The 22,383-nt window shown below is 32.4% G+C and overlaps 1 protein-coding gene across 2 annotated transcripts in view; it reads right to left on the bottom strand.

Moving 5' to 3' along the window:
* Positions 1–1,792: 1,792 nt before the first annotated feature.
* The window catches only part of LOC125066411, a 61,897-nt gene continuing 41,306 nt past the window's right edge, over positions 1,793–22,383 (bottom strand). For both annotated transcript variants that reach the window (XM_047674478.1, XM_047674477.1), the window contains exons 3-8: positions 12,261–12,472; positions 8,153–8,288; positions 6,174–6,307; positions 5,125–5,355; positions 4,125–4,296; positions 1,793–3,663 (exon numbers count right to left, since the gene is read on the bottom strand). In XM_047674478.1, coding sequence (XP_047530434.1) covers positions 3,518–3,663; positions 4,125–4,296; positions 5,125–5,355; positions 6,174–6,307; positions 8,153–8,288; positions 12,261–12,472 — 1,031 coding nt within the window. In that variant the 3' untranslated portion in view covers positions 1,793–3,517. The remainder of the gene's footprint in view (positions 3,664–4,124; positions 4,297–5,124; positions 5,356–6,173; positions 6,308–8,152; positions 8,289–12,260; positions 12,473–22,383) is intronic.

The following is a 22,383-nucleotide window of genomic DNA, read 5'->3' as shown; positions in this document are numbered from 1 at the left end:
TAACAGCGTAATATTGAAACTCAATAATGTTGTAAATATATTTTGACATGCTATATTAAATCATTTACAATGATGAGGCGATTATCAGTTAACTGGTCTCATGTTTTCTAAAATTTACAACTAATCTATAGTCTACGCAGTAAATAAAATTTACGATATCATTCTATTTTTAAAATATATTTCGCTCTTATATCCATTGACTTATCACATCATTTAGCCTAAACAAATTAATTCTCTACAATTCAGTGTATAGAGCTGCAGGAAGACATATAACACCAGACCACGTGAATGACTTAACACTGCTCATGTAAAAGTCAATCCCAGATCGGCAATTATGACTATATTAAGTATATTTAATTTAACAGCATAACACTATTTATATCGAAAATATCTTTTTGAAATACACAGATAATTTATATTAATTATTATTAAAATAATGTTTTCACACAACGCTCAGCTCGAAATTAAATCTATAGTGCATTATAGAAGGCAGAAATTTCATACAAATTCCGGAGATACTATATAAAGGCTTAGTTTATAGGATAAATGAAATAAGGCAAACTTTGTTATGGTATGTTCTGGCACCGTTAAGCTCAAGATAGGAAATGTTCTATACTAATAGATTCTTTTACTAATTTAATCATAACTGTAGGACCAACACACATCATTAGACTCAAATAACGCTATATATGTTTATTTTGAATAAGGAAATGATTTTGGAAATGTATTAATAATGTATTTACTCTGTATTATAATGATATTAGGGCTTGGTTCGTAATGAAACGGACAAGAGTATGGCAAACCCGTGAGCGCTAATACCTGCATATGTGTTTATTGTATTTGAAAAGTTTCGTTCAAAACATTTATAAATGTTTTGAGACATTACTTACATTGAATGCTGTCATGGAAAATTGAGGTAAGGAATATAAATACTTATTATGATATTTATAAGTAGCGTTTTAAACTATACATTCGTAATACTTAATGAAAGTAATACACTGGGTTATATTTAGTTTAATATTAAAACTATAAATAGAAGTATTACATTACATAAAATATTTGTAGAAATTTAATAAACAAAAAAAATGAATTAATTTATTATAAATTATTTTACAATAATTAATTGACACAAAGATATAAATTGATCGAAATTAACATTTAAAAATCCTAATAACAAATTAAGACCCTGTTATTTTCTACTCAAGACAAAATGTTTTTTGCAAAAAAAAACAAATATAATTGGGTATTCTTAAAAATAGAACTCGTTGTGTATTTGAAATTATAATGGGATAAAGTAAAACTTAACCGAGTTTTATCGTTTCCTTTCCTCTCGCATTGGCAGAATATTTTTAAGAACTCTGGTCATTGATCGAATAGAAAATAAATTATATTTATTTTAATAAGTAATAACATTTTGAACTAGTTCATTGTTAAACACAAAATAGCGGTAAAAGAGGTGCTCGAGACAGTAACTAAAGCACTTCTGTAGTTATACACTCAAGCGACCTGAAAATACTTCAAATTTTAACAAAGAACAATTTTGTTCTTAGGCCCGATATTGTACTTGAAGCGCGTCGTTACCAATTCCTTGCAAACGAATGAAAATAACTGTTATACTTCAAAATAATCGATATTTTTTTTTGTTTTGATTTTTTTTAGAATTATGTAGAGTAATTGTTTTTTAAGTGTGTGTCAATTACGTGCCATTGTAGTTAGTTTAGCTTGATATAGAATGATATTATTTTTAAAGGAATCCCTTATATTTTGTATTATATATATATATATTATCCCTTTATATTTTGTATCTTAGACACATTTCTCTGCTATAGACAAAATAATATCTAGGTCTTCATAAATTGAAATAGACATTGCTTCAGTAGCCTATATGAATCGACTATTTTTCAATAGAAAGTAATATTGAACTCGACCAAACCAGACTATTGTTTGAATGTCTGTCGGATATTTATGAATATATTTTTAAAATATATTTTTTAAATCTACGTGTTCTTTTTATTTTAGTAGTGACAACATTTAAAGCTGAAGTTAATTTCTTATTTATTTTTGACGTTTGTCATCATATTTTTTTATTTTTTATATTCAACGGTATTTATTAGTGGATACAGAATGGAACGATATTTTATTAAGTATCGAACTTATTTTAGTGATATATTTGTCTAGATAGTGTTTATAATTTTAATATTAAAAACAGGCAACACCGAATATGGCATCTGGAGATAAATATACAATTATAATATTAAATGTATTAGTAATTGTTTCTTTGCTTACTAATAAAACCATAGTAAAAAAAAACAATCGTTGGATGTTGTTTCGGCACAATTAAATAATAAAAATCTTCATTTAACTTAGCCAAACTTTACTTCATTTTTGCTTTATAATGTTGGTTTCAACACTAATTTTCCGGTACAAGCATTTGAGCCAACAAGGAAGTATGCATTTATATATATCATTAAAACAAGCAGTGATTACAATTTTATTTTAACCCTGAATCCCAAACTATATGATAGTGTAGTAGGTAGAGTTTGGGGAAAAAAACGCATTAGGTTTTTCTATCTTGACAATATATATAATGATCTTTTGCAAAATGTAATTAACTCAGTATAAGGAGTGTGAGAGTGTTTTTTAGAACTATGTACAGATTTATTATTTTAGTCAAAGAGTAAATTTAATATAAAAATGCCGAGATAACTTCCTATTCAATTTGAATTTTAAAAAATAATCGTTAAAAAACGTTTTAAATATATTATTAAATATTTAACTGAAATGAAAGCGAATTGAATTTTAATGGCTTAATTAATATTTGAATATTTTAAATGATTAAATTTATAATATTGTATTTGATTACCGATTTAAGGAATTAAATGATTACTGTTACGAACCCTGTTAAAGAAGCTGTGTAAGGAGAGATTAATTGACTCAGAGAAAGCTCTTAATTAATGAGAAATTACAAACACACATCTTTGAATAACGTTATTATAAAAACAATATTAAATTCTTTAATATATTAACGCTTAAATACGAACACAAAGATTTATTACTTTTTTATATTTATCATGATAGTATATTAAAACAGATTAAAAATATATTACACAGATAAAAAGCATACAAGTTGAACTAGAAGTATATTACAAATAGATTTTCAAAAGGTTTCATATCTACACTAGAAAAATAATTTTATTTTATAAAAATAATTTTACTACCGTTAATAATTAAATTAGGGCGAAAATATTATGAGATCACTAATAAGTTTAAATATGTACTATATCTATATTAATTTAAGCGATATCGATCAATGCAGGTAGCCTAATCCATATAATATATAGCGCTGTTAAATGCTTTAAAATTAAATTTCGCTTTTCAGTATTTTATTATTTTATAGCCGGTAATACAATTATACCGAGCTGAAACTATAATATAATTAGTGTGAAAACATATCGCACGAGTTAACTATATGAAGCTATATATTCTATGGATATCAAACTTTGTTTTTTTTTTTTTTTTAATATAAAGGTTGTCGAAGCTCATTTATTAGGAAGCCGTAACCAATCAGTAGAAATGGGTGGTAATTTTGAAGACGCGTGGATGTCGCATTAGCATACGACGTGTCGGTTCGCGGTCTCTTCAAACTGAGCTCATTCACGGCCACTGAAATAAAATTTTAGGTATTCAACCCAACTATTCGTATCAAAATTTTAAACGTAACTTTCGTTTTAAAAGTTTTAGTGGAATTTACGTGTAATAGAATAAATGGATGGGGAAAGTTTTCAACTATTAAAATTTTAGCACTATTTTAGTTATAAATTTATTGTATCTTTAAATCAATAACAAACATTACTGAAGCATTTTATTAAAATAAATACTTATTTATGTAAGTTATGCATGATGGTCTGCATCTATGAAATGAAAGTTGAAGTAAAATATTACTTTACGTTAAAATTTATATATCGTTATAAAAAAATAGATTATAGCATTTCAATTAATAATTAGTGGTTGATTTTCTGACTGGCTTTAACCAGTTCAATTTGGGGCTTTGTGACATCCCTTCGGATACATCTTCCAAGAGACCTTTCTTATTCTTTAGCCAGGGGAAACCTGAAAGTTGGTACCTGTGACTGTTTGTTTCTTGATATCTGCATATCGTTCCCCCGGGCCAACTTCGTCGGGTATTGTAGCAGTACATGTAAGTTGAAGTCTTCCGTGAGCTGGTGTCCGTAGTTCAGCTATCGATACCCATAGAGATATTGGGGGTGGGGATGGATCTCGTGGTCTTTTTCGAATCTGGCGAAAATAAATTTTAAGCTAGCTGCGCCGCGCAATTTCACCTAAGACTATTGTTACTGTTCTAATTGCATCTTGATCTTATTTATTTATAACCCTTCTCTACAAATGAGCTAACTAAAGGATTTTTTTTGCATCGAGCTCGTAGAACCTGAGATAAGCGCAATCAAACTAACAATATATGCGTATATATCTTTAAATTTGAACAGCGTTTTTGTAGAGTCAAGAAATAGTACATCAAATATAACTACCTAACTATATTTTGCTTGCTCAAATAAAAATAATTATATCCGAATGAACGCTATATTGATTACCTGTCAGGCCGATCACCTAATTTTCCGGCCAATTAATTTTACTATTCAATTTATTATAATGATTGACGATAATGAAACTAAATTAATTGACATAAAAATTTTGTCTTTCTGTATCCAAAAATACACTCAAGTACTTTATGTTCCAAAAAATAATGTAACTGATGTATATTTTTAATATTTCGTGGTTGGGCATTGTGCAAGCTCGTCTGGGTAGATACCATCCACTCATCAGTTATTCAAAAATCAGTACGTAGTATTGTTGTGTTCCGGTTTGAAGGGTGAGCGAGTCAATGTAACTACATAATATCTTAGTTCCTAAGGTTGGTTGCGCATCGGCGATAAAAGGAATGGTTAATATTTTATACAATGACATTGTCTATGGGCGACGGTGACCACTTATCATCAGCTTATATCAGCAGCCCATTTGTTCGTTCGCCAACCTATACAATATCAATAAAAATTATATATATTTTTTAAATGTATTGGAGAAACTTGAACTCATTTTATAACAAACCTTAGCAACGTCCTCATTTCCATCCTTCAAGGCGCATTTACTTTGCTTGGTCAGGTTAGCCGGCGACTGTGTTGTACTTTCGCTCACTAATGCCCAGTACTTGGCAGTGTAGTTGAATTCGGGGGCAATATATCTATGTTGGTATTTCCGGTGACGGTAACCGCTTCCTCCCTTGGTCCTCGTTGAACTTGACACACGGTAGGAGAAATATCTAATGGATTCGTCGGGCACCTGAAAATTTATTCACATTAAATAAAACGGGAAGGAATTGTGGAGTAGTATAATTTTGTCAAATTTTAAACATTTGTATAACTTAAATGGAACTGAAATAGTGAAACTAGTCTAGTTTCTTTTTCCGAGATTTTTGATAGTCAATTCTATATTCAAATTATATATATATATAAGATAGAAATAAGAGCCCGAAATTCTCGTTTAAAATCCCAGTTCGGGCCGATAAAAAAGTCACTCGAAATTTGTCAGTAGCATTTGAAAGTTTGTAGACTCGCGAACCTTATAACGCTATTGGTCTTGCGCCTGAACTTTTTCCAGTCCCGTCGGATTTGCTGACCCATCTGATTATGAGAATGAGGGAATAGTGGATGCATGTATGTTTGCGCACCAACTTCTGCACTAAAATATATCCCGCCTAGTTGACCAGCCTCCCTTAAGATTGACCGCCGTGCAGAAATCGATTCGACCGACATTATTGAATACATATTGAGTGATGAGGGTCAAATGGTCAAATTTAAGGATAACGTTTCCGAATGCAGCGTTCAAGAGGAATATTTCTGATGCAAAAACGTTTCAATTCTGTTACGCTTAATAAGATATATGTATATGTAAATAGCAGATCTAAAATTATCAAATATCTACGACATAGGTTCGTATTCATAAATGTACTTTACATACTTATTATATCTGTATTATATATATTATATCTTGTCTGAACATTTGATTTTTCATTGCGAATAATCGAATTCATCATTTTCATTAGCTTACCGGAACCATGCTTAAAAAAAGATTTATTTTTGTTTATAAATAGTTTTTACCTTTTCATTGTCGATATACCAAGTGAGACGCGGCGCGGGCGCAGCGGGTGCGCTCGTACAATTGGCGCGTAGCAACCCGCCAACTACCACATCAGGCTTTCCGAATGTTATTATCGGAGGGTGTTTTTGTGAGTCTGTTGAGTTAATTAATATTTTGAAGATATCTATTCTATATTATATATATTATAAACTCGAAAGTAAATCTGTTTGTGTGTCTGTCTGATACGCTGTAACAGTTAAATCATTAAAACGATAATGATAATGAAAACAACATTTTGGTAAAGGGGGTAAAGTTGTAGATTATGTATGTAATTCCAAAAGGATTTCTCATCACGAACCAAATTACTCCCACAGCTACTACTAAATTTATAAAGAAATACTATTTGTTATAATGTATGATCATTTATGTAATTTTTATTACTGTTTTTAAATTTATACATACATACATATAACAACATATCATCACCCTCATCATTAGAAGCATAGACTACCATCACCCACAGACATTAATACTTTAAGAAATATCAACCATTTCTTACATATCCAATGCGCCACCAACCTTGGAGCTAAGATATTATGACCCACGTGCCTATTGTTGCATTGGCTCAGTCACCCTTCAAACCGAAACAATAGCAAATATTACAAGATGGGTGGGGATGGGCTACTAATAATACTATTATTATTATCACTTAGCATAAAAGATACAAGCTAAAATTCCTTGAAATTGAATACCGATAAATAAATCTCCAAGACTTGTCAGTGCAATTTCCAATAGAAACTTAATTAAATTGAAAAAGTAGTCTGGTATAACTAATCCACTTAGCCATGTCTATACCAAAGAGTAACAAATTTATCTATGGTTACCATTCGATAAGCTTAAAAAACCGTCAGTAATCGTTTACTCGCTACAGGTTTTTATAACATTAATGGATTTATAGATGATATAGTCTTGGGATTGAAACGATCGCCTCCAGGCCGTTTCAAAAATAAATTTATCACTGTAAATACACATTTTGGACAAAAAAATATCCCGCTGAGTTTCTTTCACCGGTTATTATCAGGTCTGAGGTGTTTCTTTCCGAACCGGTGATAGAATTTTGAAAGTCTAATGCTTCCATCCATACTAATATTATAAGTATACGTGCAAAAATTTTGTACGTAAGTATGTTTGTTACTCAAGGTCACTGAATGGATTTTACAATAAAATATATTATACATCAGAAATGTCAATTGTTCAATATATATATATATGAAAAAATTGGTATGAAATAAACTTGAACTTCGAGGTGTAGGATACAAATCGATCGTTAATTTCCTGATATAAATATTAAGTCTCAGCCACACTCAGATACATTAAAAATATTTAAGGTACAAGGTCATTGATATTTTCAATAATATCAGGAGTTTAGTCGACTTGACAAGATGATTAACTTTATTGCCCAATTAATATAAATTACTTGTCATGTTGGATTATGACAGTCATGATAGAATAAAATGGGTTAAAGTTTGGGTTAAGTTTTCTGTAATATATCCTGCACGATTAGCTGGTCTCTCTTGGGAATTTTTGACCGACATCGGTCAGGAGGTAATTATTTATTATAACTAAATATGTTGATATAATATCAATTTACATGTATATTTTCTAGTTTGAGCACATATTGCAATACGTTGTTACATAAAAACCATAAGTATGTGTTTATATATCTCTTAAATTTTTCAGACAATAAATACAGTAATTTTAACTTACACTTTTATAATAAGTTTATTAAAAACTCATGCATATTTGACTAGTTTGAATTCAGTGTGTGTGAATTCAGTGGGTACCCTAAGTCCATTTCCTGTACTTCTTAAAATGAGAATACAAAACGTAACAAAAGAGTAAACTTTATTCCGCATTTGTAATATTAAGTTAGGAATTTAACTTGAAAACTGAAAAATAAATTTACAAGTAAGGCTAGCAAATATAGTATTTTACTTACATACGACGGTAAGCTGGTGAGGCGGAGAGGCGGCCGTGAATATGGGCGTCTCCAGGGACACCTCACACCAGTAGAGCCCGGAGGCGGTCGGGTCCAGATTATCAAGTGTAATAGAATTCTCAGTCACCAGAGACATCTGAAAATGCTCAAGTATATGTCATAGCTCTCAGTTTGATAAATCAACATGAAGTAAAATAATCCCTTAGTATTTGTGATATTTATCATTCATCTATATGTATATATTTATGTATATATATTTATGTATATATAGATGTCAAATAAAAAATCTTAAAATGTAAAAAAAAGATAATTGTCAATGTTAACAAAAAAAGTCCACAAAATGTTCGGCGATTATATATATGACAAAATTTAACCCAACACATGCAGATATCTTCAGCATTTTTATCTTCGATGCCACAAGTGAATGATTAACATATATTAAGGAAATGAAAATAATTTTTTAATGGCCCGGGTTTGAAACCGCAGTCGTTAAGGCTTATGTATTCATGATTATTATTCAATTAATCCTTTAAGTGGATGCTTTTTCCAAACTTTCGAAGATTAAAAACAATTTACTTCAATCAAAAGTTGATTATGGAAGTAGTTTTATCATTAAAATGTATAGATTTACTTTTCAAACCAAACATATCCAATAAAACCTAAGGCTTTAACTCAACATTATACGAACCCCTTACCGAGGTGAATATCTCAAGTTCGATCCGTTCAATTTTGACCACCTGGCACAGTTTAGTTTAAGCTACTTACTAAAAGCCTTCAAACGTAGAGCTAAGAATTGAAATTAATAAATTTTATATTTTGAATATTATTTTCGTATTAAATTAAATGTAGAGTATTCTCTAAAGTACTACGGACGAATTGGCAGTAAAGGTACTTATTTTTTTTAATCATAATAGGCAGGTCGACTAGCAAATGGGTAATTTAATTGTAAGTGGTCAGCGCTACCTAAAAACATCGCTATTGTAAAAATATTAACCATTCCTTACACCTCCAAAGCGTCACCAATCTAGGAACTAAGAAGTTTATCCCTTACGCCTATAGTTACATTGGTTCATTAACCTTTTGAATCAGAAACCGGATAAAGTTTTTTGAGAACACAAAACCCAGTACTATACAAATTACCTAAAATAAAAGTACTTTTTAAGACGTTCGTGCAATCTAATTGTGTTAATGTATTGTTTTCGTAGCATTGTAGTTGAAATAAAGAGAATTAAATTGTAATGGAGGTAGACGAAGAAAACTCGTGCAGTCGATGTCAGAGAGTATACGGTGCTCCCAGTCAGCTAATGGCTGCGACAGGTGTTTCTGTATGTGGCAACATGTCTCTTAAAATGTCAAGCAAAATAATAAAAAATAAGATTGCGATTAAAACCAAAGTAATAAATATAAATTGAATACCATACGTCACGAATGTTTAAAACGAATGTAATTTCTTAAAAAAACTGAAGTGCGTCGATCTCTCATTTGATGGAACAATCATAATAATCCAATATTATGACTAAATAGTTATTATTACAGAAAACAAAAACAATTTAGCGATATTGATAAATGAAAGTTTTACGAATACTGTTCTTAGTATAACTCTTAGTATACTTAGTTGCCTGGAAGTTAACGTGGTAGTAATTATTTCAAATTATATAAGTAAGTGGTGGATATCCACCAACCCACATTAGAGCAGCGCGGTGAAAAAGGCTCCAAACCTTCTCTTTAAAGTGAGAGGAGGCTTTAGCCCAGCAGTGGGATATTTAAAGTCTGTTACTTACTTACTTAAGTTACTTACCTAAATAGTAGAATAAAAAATACTCGTATACCCTATAATTGTTTCGTTTCGTTTCTGTACTTGGATATGATGTTTACAAATTCTATGAAAATATAATATATTAAAATCGTTATTCTTAACATTCTCAGTACAATACAATATATTGAATTTAAATATGATAAAACATCATGGAACTCGTATTTGTTGTTCGTACAGTACATATTAAACAATGTAAGTATTTTATTTCAGAAAAAGAATAGCCAGTCAGATTCTCGTCGTATCTCCTCAGCAGAATCATTCATCAAACATTCCGAACGAGTCACATTCAATTGAATTCTGAAATATTACGATTCCAGACGGCTACGGCTAACTTATATAAAGAATATTTTGATTTTCATTGATTCATCTATTGATATCGATCGTTTGCTCATAAGCCGGCCAGAATTCCTTTAATGCAAGTCTTGAAGTCTAATTCCTTTACAATAATAATGGGGTTTTCCTACCATTTTTAAAGATAATAGTTAAAAGTAACAATCAATTAATGTCCCACTCTTGGACTAGAGGCTCTTTTCCTATTAAGGGAAAATTGGGGAAGATGTGTCATCACGCTTTTCCGATATGAGTAAGAGAATACACACATGGAAGGTTTTACAATGACTTTTTTTTGCGGTATTTCCTGCGTTCAAGCTTTAAATATTTTGTTGAAATTCACTTGTTCAAGTTACTGGGAAAATACAGCTTTTATTATATTAATGGATGCATTTAACAAAATGTATCTTCCTCATAAGACTACATTTGATATTGATATATGCCTGACGATCCTCCTCAATCCGATTCACGAGACTTTGAACATTAAAAATGTATTATTTATTATAAAACAAACATTAAAATATAGATATATATATTATCTCATTGAAAACTCCTGACATTTAAATGCAACCAAACAATGTTAAATACGTTCCTAAAGTTTACATATTTCAAATAAACATTTTGAAATATACGGCTGGCGGTGTGATCATTGTGTTGTGGTTACGTCGCATTTGTAGTAAAAGGCATTAATTAAAAGTAAACCTCTGGCTTATATAATAAGCGTATTTTCCGGTAAAAGCTTTTAACGATGATATGTAAAATGTAGGTAGATCTAGTTCAGACGATCCACGGGAAGGTCAAAGGTACTTTGAAAATTTTGCCAATTTTATGCTGAAATATTTCATATTATTTTCTTTTTTTTTTATTGCATTGGTTGGCAGACGAGTATATGGGCCACCTGATGGTAAGTGGTCACCATCGCCCATAGACAAAGGCGCTGTAAGAAATATTAACCATTCCTTACATCACCTATGCGCCAACAACCTTGGGAACTAAGATTATGTCCCTTGTGCCTGTGATTACACTGGCTTACTCACCCTTCTAACCGGAACACCACAGTACAGTGTACTGTTATTTGGCGGTAGAATATCTGATAAGTGGGTGGTACCTACCCAGACGGGCTTGCACAAAGCCCTACCACCAAGTATTGTTCTTTTGATATTTTCTTGTTTTGCTTTTTATCTTTCATTGATAAATATATATCTACAGCTACAAATTTTATTTTTTATATTTAAATATAGTAATGTAAAAGTTAGTTGATATCCCACTGCTAGGCCAAAGTCTCCTGTTAAGGAGAATATTTGAATCTTACTCGAGAATATTTTATAACTAATAAAATAATAAATATTGGACAACATCACATACATTACTCTGATCCCAATGTAAGTAGCTAAAGCACTTGTGTTAGGGAAAATCAGAAGTAACGACGGTACCACATAAGCCCAGACCCAAGGCAACATAGAAAATTAATGAACTTTTTCTACATCGACTCGACCGGGAATCGAACCCGGGACCTCGGAGTGACGTACCCATGAAAATCGGTCAAAATTTTTGAGCGTAATTTTAGGGTACCCAATAATTATAAAATGACTTATAATTATTTAATCATTATAACTGTTTTCGTCTTGATATTATCATCATTTATTCTACCACGAAACAGCAAGATTTAGTATTTTTGAGGTTCGCTTTGAAGGGTGAGTAAGTCAGTTCTGCTAAAAGTACCAGAAACATAACATCTCATTGGTGACTTGAGAAGTGATAATTATTTCTTAAAGTACGTAACTATGGTCAGTGGTGATTTACCAAGTGGCCCATTTGCCAATCCGCCTGCTTATATGACATACAAAATAATAATAATATAAAAATAATTACCAACATAATAGTTAACATATATATATATATATATATATATATATACACATATACGTTAACAAAATACAAAAGAAATTAAATAATACTAACGTTCAGTTTCCCACCAGGGAATGTATAATTCGTGTACGGTGGTTTCCTCTCCCTGACATACTGGAGTAGCTTCGCACCGGACCTCAGAAATTCCACCTTATAAAGCAGCTGCGGTGGCACTTGATGGAGACAGCGAAGGGTTGCCGAACCACCACGTGCGACCCAGCTCGGCGCTGATATGCGTACATCGACCTCCGTCGCCTGACCGCTTCCTGTAAAATGGTTGTGTTAGCGACATGGCTTTAATGTTCGACCACAATCTAATTTAAATTCATGGAATAAATATCGTACAAAATATATTAACATTCGTATAATTGTACGGTAATTCGTATAATCGTACAACAACAATCGTACCATTTTCACATGTACAGTTTAATTATCGTATTTAAAAATCGAATCGTTTACGGCCATAGCTTTTTTTTTATAAAACAAGCCAAGTGCACTTATTATAGTACACATGTGCACTCTCTATTTGCATATCAAGGATCCGTCGGCAATTCATGCACCACTTTAGAACCCATACGATATCTATATATCTTTGAACCCTTGAAGAATACCTACTTAGTAAACTAACGAGGCTGTCAAAATTAATACGATCACTTAATCTTATAAGTTTAAAAAAACGCTTCCCGCCGTCTATACGCTTAGATCTTAATATTTAATATATATAATAAATTTCATAAAATATTCAATTTGAAAAGAAATAACCAGAAGGCGATTGTTTCATTTCTAAGATGTGTGTGATGTTTTTTTTATTTTCAATAGGACAACCAACAGTAGATACAATATCACATCAAAATAAAAAAAAAATACATTTCACAATTATCTTGGTAAATGTTCTACTATTTATTTTGGTAGTCTCACCATGCACTATATGTATTAAAAATATAAATTAAACATAATCAATGATTTAAAATAAGAATTATAAAACATTTTTTAACTGTTATATAACGAATAATAATTAATAAAACTAATAAGATATACCATTAGTAATAAGCACAAAAAAAATATATATTTTTTGATTGAACTGGGGGCGGCTATCAATGACATATATCTAAATCTTGTTCATTATTTTTTTTTTTTAATTTGGCAACAGAGTCATTATGTGCGCTTTGGGAAATTTCTGGGTTTATACTTAGACATCATGTTGTAAATGTTTTTTAATAAACGGCGTCACCTAGAATGCATGTAGTATTTATTTGACGATGAAATGTCTGTAGAAAAGTAGTTTAATTCGAAAGTCTGTATGTTATTCGTAAAAGTGTTAACAACGCATTTTTAGTTCATACGAATAATGTTCCGACGCGTATTTACAGTACTATTGAATGAAATACTACCAAAAAACGCTTTGAAGCACTTCCGAGTAAAATTCAAATTGGGAACATGCATATTTTGCCGAACAACGCAAAAATGTAAGAGCTTTAAAAATTATGCTTTTTTTGTTAAGCATTAACCTTCTGGTGCTTCAAAAAATTTTAAACCGAATATTAAACATTACCTTAAGTGAAGTATTCAAAATTTATAACAAATAGTAACAAAACATACAGCAATATTCTGAATGAGAAATGGCAGTACGGATTATTGAAGAAGTATTTTGGTGTCGTAAGAGTTGAAATAGACAGCGTCGAATTGCAAATTTTCTTGTGCGCATAAAGATTACATAGAAGTAAATTCACCAGTTGAATGTAGAAAAAGTAAAGAAAAATACCAATTCAACAATTTTTACCCTTAAATTTACCATTTCAGTAAACATAAGCATATGTCCCGATTCCTTACGGGATCCGTATGTATTGTGACGTATTATCAGAATTACCGTATTCCCCATCGCATGTCGACTTTTTTATATATTATAGAATAGAATGGCTAGCGTATTACCTCAGACCTGGTTAATGGAAAACGGTCACGCAAGCGCAAATTCCGAGAAGAATCCAATTCTCTCTCTTCACGAAGACCTTTAAATTATAATATTCCGGGACGTAAATGCAAGGAGAAAAATGCAACGCTTAACTATTTGTGTAAGAAACGAGCATGCAAAAAACATCAAATCTTATTACATTTCGAGTTTGAAATTGTTTTTATTCTTTACTTATATTAAATATATTAGATATGTTACTTGTTCAAGAATTTAAATCCAACACGACCGGAATGAGTTCAGGCTCAGGACCAAAGATTTTACGTGCTTTCCGAGGCACGGGAGTATACACGCCAACTTTTAGACTCCAGGTTGTTACTGACAATTTTGGTAGAACAATCCAATACCTTTTATTTGGATTGACCTGGGGTTGGAACCTAAGACCTTGAGATCTGCCGCCATATATCTAGCCACTAGACCAATGAAGTCAATATAAATAATACGAATGTAAAGACTGAATAAGACATATAAAAAATCTGTGTACATACAAATAATTTACGCATCGAATATAGAAAAGAATTTATATTATCGATCGCTGGAATATTCCAATTGTTAATTATATTAATTTGGAAAAAATTTGGTTTTCCAAAGTCCTGTTCATTGTTAGTTGCAAACAAAGAGTGAGGGGATGATGTTTTTTTTTTCCTTTGTAATGTAAAATCGCTATCACATTGTTTTATTGTCTTTAAAAATAAGGAACATTAAAACACGTTGAAAACATTTCACTTTTAAAAATGTACTACCCCAAACAGTCCTATTTTACTAAATAATGACATTGTTTTGAACATTGAACAACAAACACATCTTGGGTAGAAAATCTCACAAAAGATTCCACTAATACTAATCTAATCATTAAACTCCAAATGCTATGCTCTGAGTGGCCCAGTGGTTAAAACGCGTGCATCTTAACCGATGATTTCGGGTTCAAATTCAGGCACACACCACTGAATTTTTATGGGCTCAATTTGTGTTTATAATTCATCTCGTTCTCGGCGGTAGAGGAAAACATCGTGAGGAAACCTGCACGTGTCTAAATTTCAACGAAATTCTGTCACATGTGTATTCCACCATCCCGAATTGGAGCAGCGTGGTGGAATATGATTCAAACCTTCTCCTCAAAGGGAGAGCCTTAGCTCAGCAGTGGGAAATTTACAGGCGGCTAATGTAAAAAAATGTAAATGCAATGCATTAAATATACTTTCAATCATTTCCTATACTCGTATACTGACTTTTAATTCAACGTTAACGTATAATTAAACTCGAACAAAGTATAAATTACTATACACGTTAAAGTGGAATTTAAAATCTATCGATGGTTTTAAAAACGTGTTCCACTATTCAGAACACATTTACTTTTTAAATTTATAATATAAAAATCATGTTACGATATCTCAGTCATTACGCACACACAGTTGTTTTTAATTGGTAAATATCGTTCGAAAAATTCGATTAATTTTTTATTGCGTTCGTGACTTATACATCTTTTCCCGCAGACTTTTTCCCCTATCATTTGTAATTATACACTTAGTGTATATTGCTTTATTATACAAACAAACCGTAAAGCTGTATTCAGTAGTACCTGGCACTATATCGCAATCCTTAGATGAAGCTGAGGATATGCGTACTTTACAGTAGCCTTATTACTAAGGTTAACTAATTGGATATTCATATAAAAATAACAAAATTATAAGGTTACTTATTCCTTCTGTGGTATCAAAGTTATACAGTCTGGTATTCATGAAACCGGAACGCACCCGTCACAACACTTACCCAAAAAATGTCGCGAGACGATTGAAGCACGACCACAAAAGAACATATAAATAGGTTTGAGTCTATTTCTGGTATAAGAAAAGTATTGATGGATTCTATTTCTCAAATAAATATTGTATTTGTATCCGTATTTCGTCCACTACGGACAATTTCGATATTCTTATCTTATATTGCACAAGTATTTACGAAGCCACGAGGAGCTCTTTTTATCCCTTTAGCAGAATACTCGGATGGAACAGCATGATTGCTAGAACTATACGACCTGAGATTAGACACAGAATCGATGCCTTTGCGTGCTTTTTTAAGGGAAGAAACAATGCCCAACAATAATAATAAATAAATAATAAAATAATACAATTATAATGATTTAATTAAAAAATATATAGAACAAGACATAGTGATAAATAAAGCAAAGAACACTGGACCTATCTCGTCTCAAATATACGGACAGTCTCAAATGAAAAATATAAATAATCTTGCGTAATGTCAAAATATTTTTTCTAATAACCCGAACCTGTCACCTGATCTTGCATATTCATCCTCTTCTACACTGTGTGCTATTAAAGTCCTATGCACCTTGTTATTTGAAAAAAAGTTTTGAATATCTTTTGACTTTTGTCCAGATAGCCTTATGCTTAAGGTTAAATTTTATCACCAGTATTTTGCTGTTAATTAAAACTATGGAATACTTATTCCTATATAAAAAAAAAAAACAAATCGATATCGTTAAATGGAGAAAAGGTACCAAAACGGTTTTTATATGATATATAATATTGTATTGTTTATGGAATATACTTTTTTTACTGCATACGTAGGCACCTATGCAGTAGAAAAAGTAAGTAAGTAAAGGGCTGGCAATTGGGCCACCTGAGAGTAAGTGGCCTAATCATCCATTAGACGCCTCTAGTACTACACTATAATTAGTTCTAAGATTCTTCTGTACTATTTTCTAGTGGTGTACAATTCGGTATAAACTAAAGAAGTATTTACTAAAATACATATATTAAGAAGATTTTACTCCGGTCACATTTTAGTTCTCCATGGATTTCCTAGTACAAGAAATAAATTGTCTCGTCTGTAACTTAAACATGATTAAGATTAAAAATATGTTCCGGGATGTAATAGCGTTTGACTTTGTTCAGAAGTCAAGTTTTTTACACCTACTTTTAGCTACTTAGCTTTGTCCCTAATGGTTCATTCAAAGTTGAGATTGGAATAAAATTAGATCACTAGACACTGAAGATTGCCTTTTAATTCAACAAACATATTATGGAAAGAAATAGGTGATTTCGATACGCTGAAACAAATTATGCATACAACTATAGTCGTGTTGTTTAATTACATATTTACGTGTTCCTATCACGATCGTGATATATAGTAAAGAAATAATCAAACATAGTGATTAATAACAAACATTTATTTTGAATTATTACATTTAATTTTAAGCTATATTTTATGCGAGTTGTGATATTTAAATACAATTACCACGTCTGTTAATTATTATGTATGTTATCTTTGTAATACTGTTGTATTTTATTTCGGTGTTACTAGTAATAAATAAATAATCATGAACTTCAAAACTCACTAACATAAATAATGCATTAACATAGAACAACATACGCTTCATTTTAATTAATATTATCTGTACAAATAAATAGGTACATATGTATTATATGTACATAGCTTTAAAATCTGTCGGAAATATAATATGCGATAGGTATTTAATTGGTGACAAATCTCAGTGGCAGTGTTATTCTGTAAGTTACCACGTATAAACACGTTACGAAGTCGTGACGTGGCACGTTGCGTCTTTATGTAACGCTGTGACGAACTTACGTGGAAATCAGTGTTGCACATAGTAAAAATTCGCATTAGGACGTCGTAACATGCCACGTTGCACTGAATGACGTATTTTTTATACCCAGTGATTTACCGCAGTTAATATCGAAGACGATGTCGCAACGTGCCACGTCACGATGTCGTAATGTTTATGTGGCTACCCCACGTGTTTAAGTGGGGTAGCGCTAACTCGAAAAATTCTAAAAACTAACTTTCGGTATAACGCTGTGTGGATTCACACAATATAATATAAAATATTATAATTATCATATCCCTGACTTATTACGTTTGTTCTTACGGAATATCTGCTGGTAATAATTATGGTTGGAAATATGTTTTTCATTCCAAACCAAAACAACATAGACGCAAAACAGTTGTTTGTAGATGTCAACATGTTGTTGGCAGGTAAAACAATGTCGAAACAACCATAACAAGTATGTTTGTATATTGAAATTGAGTCATTAATTCAAATTATTCAAGTTATTTGTGAACATTTATTATTAAGAAATATACTTTTGATAAATTTTTGTAAGCCAAATTAAGGCAAAACAAAATCGTTTAAATATTTTATCACAGGATTTAATGTAGTGAAGTTTACAAATCTTATAATTATTATATTCTATAGTATATAAAATGATGCGATTGCACTAGATTTGTATATAATATACGACCTCCGTGGTCGAGTAGTGTGTACACCGGTTTTCATGGGTATGCCCCTACGAGGTCTCCGGTTCGATTCCCGGCCGAGTCGATGTAGAAAAAGTTCATTAGTTTTCTATGTTGTCTTGGGTCTGGGTGTATGTGGTACCGTCGTTACTTCTGATTTTCCATAACACAAGTGCTTTAGCTACTTACATTGGGATCAGAGAGTATGTGATGTTGTCCAATATTTATTTATTATTTATTATTATATAGTAATAATTAGCATGTAATTAAGCAGTATTGGCACGCACTGGCTTGTGCATCTTAAACGATGATTGCAAATTTAAAACCAGCATCATTGAATTATCATGTGCTTAATTTGTATTTGTAAAAAATCTTGTGGTTTGTGAAGGAAAACATTGCCAAGTAACCTGCATATGTGTGTCTAATTTCAGTTAAATGTGTCTTCAACAACCCGCATTGAAGCAGCGTAGAGGGAGTTTGGTACCTATTACCAAACTCCCAAAAATGAGGAGAGGCCTTAGCCCAGTAGTTGGATATTTACAGGATGTTAGTGTGCGTGTCTTTTTGTATTGCAATTTGAAGGGTAAGTGAGTTAGTGTAACTACAGGAAAAAGGGACATAAAATCTCATTCCCCAAGGATAGTGGCGTATTGGCGATGTAAGAAATGGTTCAAAAAGACATGAACCGAAAATTTTGGTTTCTCTTTCAAGCCAGCATTTTTCATATAAAACTTTATATTTAACCATGACAAATTCTTCAATGTATATTTATTGTTAATTAAAAATTAACATTAAAAATAATTACTGCATGCATCACGGCCGCTGAAATAACGAAAGTGATTCGAATGAAACGATAATACATAACTAAATCCACTCAATTATAATATAATAATTTAATATTAACATACGACGCTAAAAATATTACGTCATTATTTGATATTAATTATTATTTATCGAATACAAAACATTTTCCATTTACATTTTGTGATACGAATTGGCTTTCGTCAATTTCGTAGCTATTAATTTTAATAAAAGATCCAATTTTATTTGTATTTTCCACGTATTGTTTACTGTTTTTCCAACTGCTGTTTGCGATGTCAACAATGTTACGTTATTAAACTCAGTCCTAACTTCAACTGCGAAATCAAACGATCATAATTCAGATCGTAGATTACATCTATCTTGTTTAAAGAAGTGACTTTAACACTCTTTGACAGATTACCATGAAGTTTTGCACGTTTTGCACGGTATATTATGTATTTTTCATGAAAAAGGTTTTCTACCACCGTTTCGGAAAACAGTATCCAGTGAGAAGAAACGGCAAAAAACTCGTATAGTTGCTTTTGTAAATATCCAAATTTACAATGAAAAGTATTCATAATTATTGTTTAATCAGTCCTGCGGTGAAACACGAGCCGAAATCTAGGCGTCTTTATCTAAATATTATTCACTTAATGAATAATAAGATTTTATAATTAATAAATAAAAAAATGTTACATGGTAAATTGATTGATATGTTCCCGAATTATTATATTAGCGTATATCATTTTATATACAATTCAACCCATGTGAATATGTATATAAAATGATAATAATAATAAATAAATATTGGAACATCACATACATTATTACAACATCACATACATTACTCTGATTCCAATGTAAGTAGCTAAAGCACTTGTGTTATGGAAAAGCATAAGTAACGACGGTACCACAAACACCCAGACCCGAAGACAACACAGAAAACTAATGAACTTTTTCTACATCGAATCGACCGGGAATCGAACCCGGGATCTCGGAGTCGCGTACCCATGAAAACCGGTGTACACACTACTCGACCACTGAGGCGTTCATCGTACATTTGAGAACATTTTAACGCAAGTCGTATAATAATGGATTAATATCCAAAAGTTTCGTTCTAAACGTAACCGTTTACTAGGAGAACTTACAGTTTTAAAACCTAGAACTATTACGATCACCATAGAACTAATTCAGATGAAGTTCACGGAAACGAAAATTACTTAGATCTATGATGAAGTCATCACGCTATGACTTGTAAGTAAAGCGAAATTATTCTGAAATTTGTTAGATAATAATAGCTAGTAATAATTTTATGAAGAAATTTTCTTACAATATAATATACAAAGTTGAGAACTCCTAGTAAGTTATAAAGAAACCTATAGAAGGAAACCTCGTCTATTTGTGAAACAATAAAAGGTGAATAAAATACTTTCATTTCTCGAACGCTTAGTTTGATAAATAGAGCCCTAAATACTAGAGCGCTAAACGCTTATTATATATTGATGATTTTTATATTTTAAGTATTAAATACTATTAAATATACAATAACATTTTGCCGCAATTCAGTTTGCCAAATTTAATTGCTGCAAATGGACGCTTATTCGCTAATTGCTACAGGTCTTAAAATAAAAGTATTAGCATAGCATTAGCAGCCCTTAAATGTCCCACTGCTGGGATAAAGGCCTCCTCTCCCTTTGAGGAGAAGGTTCGGAGCATATTCCACCACGCTGCTCCAATGCGGGTTGGCGGAATACACATGTGGCAGAATTTCGTTGAAATTAGACACATGCAGGTTTCCTCACGATGTTTTCCTTCACCGCCGAGCACGAGAAGAATTATAAACACAAATTAAGCACATGAAAATTCAGTGGTGCCTGCCTGGGTTCGAACCCGAAATCATCGGTTAAGATGCACGCGTTCTAACCACTGGGCCATCTCGGCTCTTAAAATAAAAATGATTTATTAAAATGTTTAAAAACGTACATAAAATGTTTACATAAGCATCCTCGTTGTTTAGTTATTAGAACAAAATTTAAATTCGACGGATAAATCGATAGTGCATCAACTGCAATAAATATTATATTGTTTGAGATCGTGCCGGTCGTCGAGTATGAAATTTCATAATAGATTTGCTGATTTGCACGAGCTAAAGATAAACCGTCCTCTACGTGCTTAATTGCGCAAATTGGCTTACACGAGTAAGAGCAAAAAGATACTCAAACGTGTGCCGGACTTGATGGTACAAAAGGCACGTCGATGACGATAATACCCTGTTTGCACTTCCGACACGCGTCGCTTGTTCCGGACAAAGACATTCATCATCCGTCCGGTCCGGCTGTAAATACGACTCGCAGAGTATCAAGTTGATAAGAATGTAGAGACGTTATGTCTGTTTTCAACCTGAATAACTAAAATATGATTTAACATTTCTATGTTCTCGCTCCAAGCCAACCTCACCTGCCCGTGGTGCATCCTGCCGATCAGCAAACGAGGCTCTGGAGACCGACTGATGGCGGTATAACCATCAAAAAATAGGCGTAGCTAAATACCACAGGCCGGTAACGGGCAGCAGCGTCACCGGTGCGAAAAGTTGCGTCCTGCGATCGCCAACCCGCCTGCCCAGCGTGGCGATTATGGGCAATACCTCCAAATGGTAAAAACAGGTAAGCCACGGCCCCCAGTTCCCGGCGGTCCCGCTATTCCTCGTCATGGTGGCGACGGTGGTAACGGCGGGATGGGGGGGTGCTAAGAATCACCGGGCTACGGGAGGCCACCACAACCGACTGACCCTGGCGACGTACAACGGACGCACGCTACGGCTTGACTCGCATCTAGCGCAACTCGAGGTGGAACTTGGGAAAATTAGGTGGCACATATTAGGGTTATGTGAAGTCCGTAGAGAGGGAGAGGACACCGTAACCCTCGAATCGGGCCACCTAATGTACTTCCGAGAGGGAGACCAACAATCCCAAGGAGGCGTTGGGTTTCTGGTTAATAAGTCCCTAGTTGACAACGTTGTGGAAATCTCCAGTGTGTCGAACAGGGTAGCGTACCTCATTGTAAAGCTCACCGAGAGGTACAGCCTCAAGGTGGTGCAAGCGTACGCACCGACCTCGACACACTCGGACGATGAAG

This window comes from Vanessa atalanta, chromosome 9, assembly GCF_905147765.1.
Source record: "Vanessa atalanta chromosome 9, ilVanAtal1.2, whole genome shotgun sequence".
Lineage (NCBI taxonomy): Eukaryota > Metazoa > Arthropoda > Insecta > Lepidoptera > Nymphalidae > Vanessa > Vanessa atalanta.
Note: the sequence above shows the minus strand (reverse complement) of the source record. Positions and strands in the feature narration are given on the sequence as shown.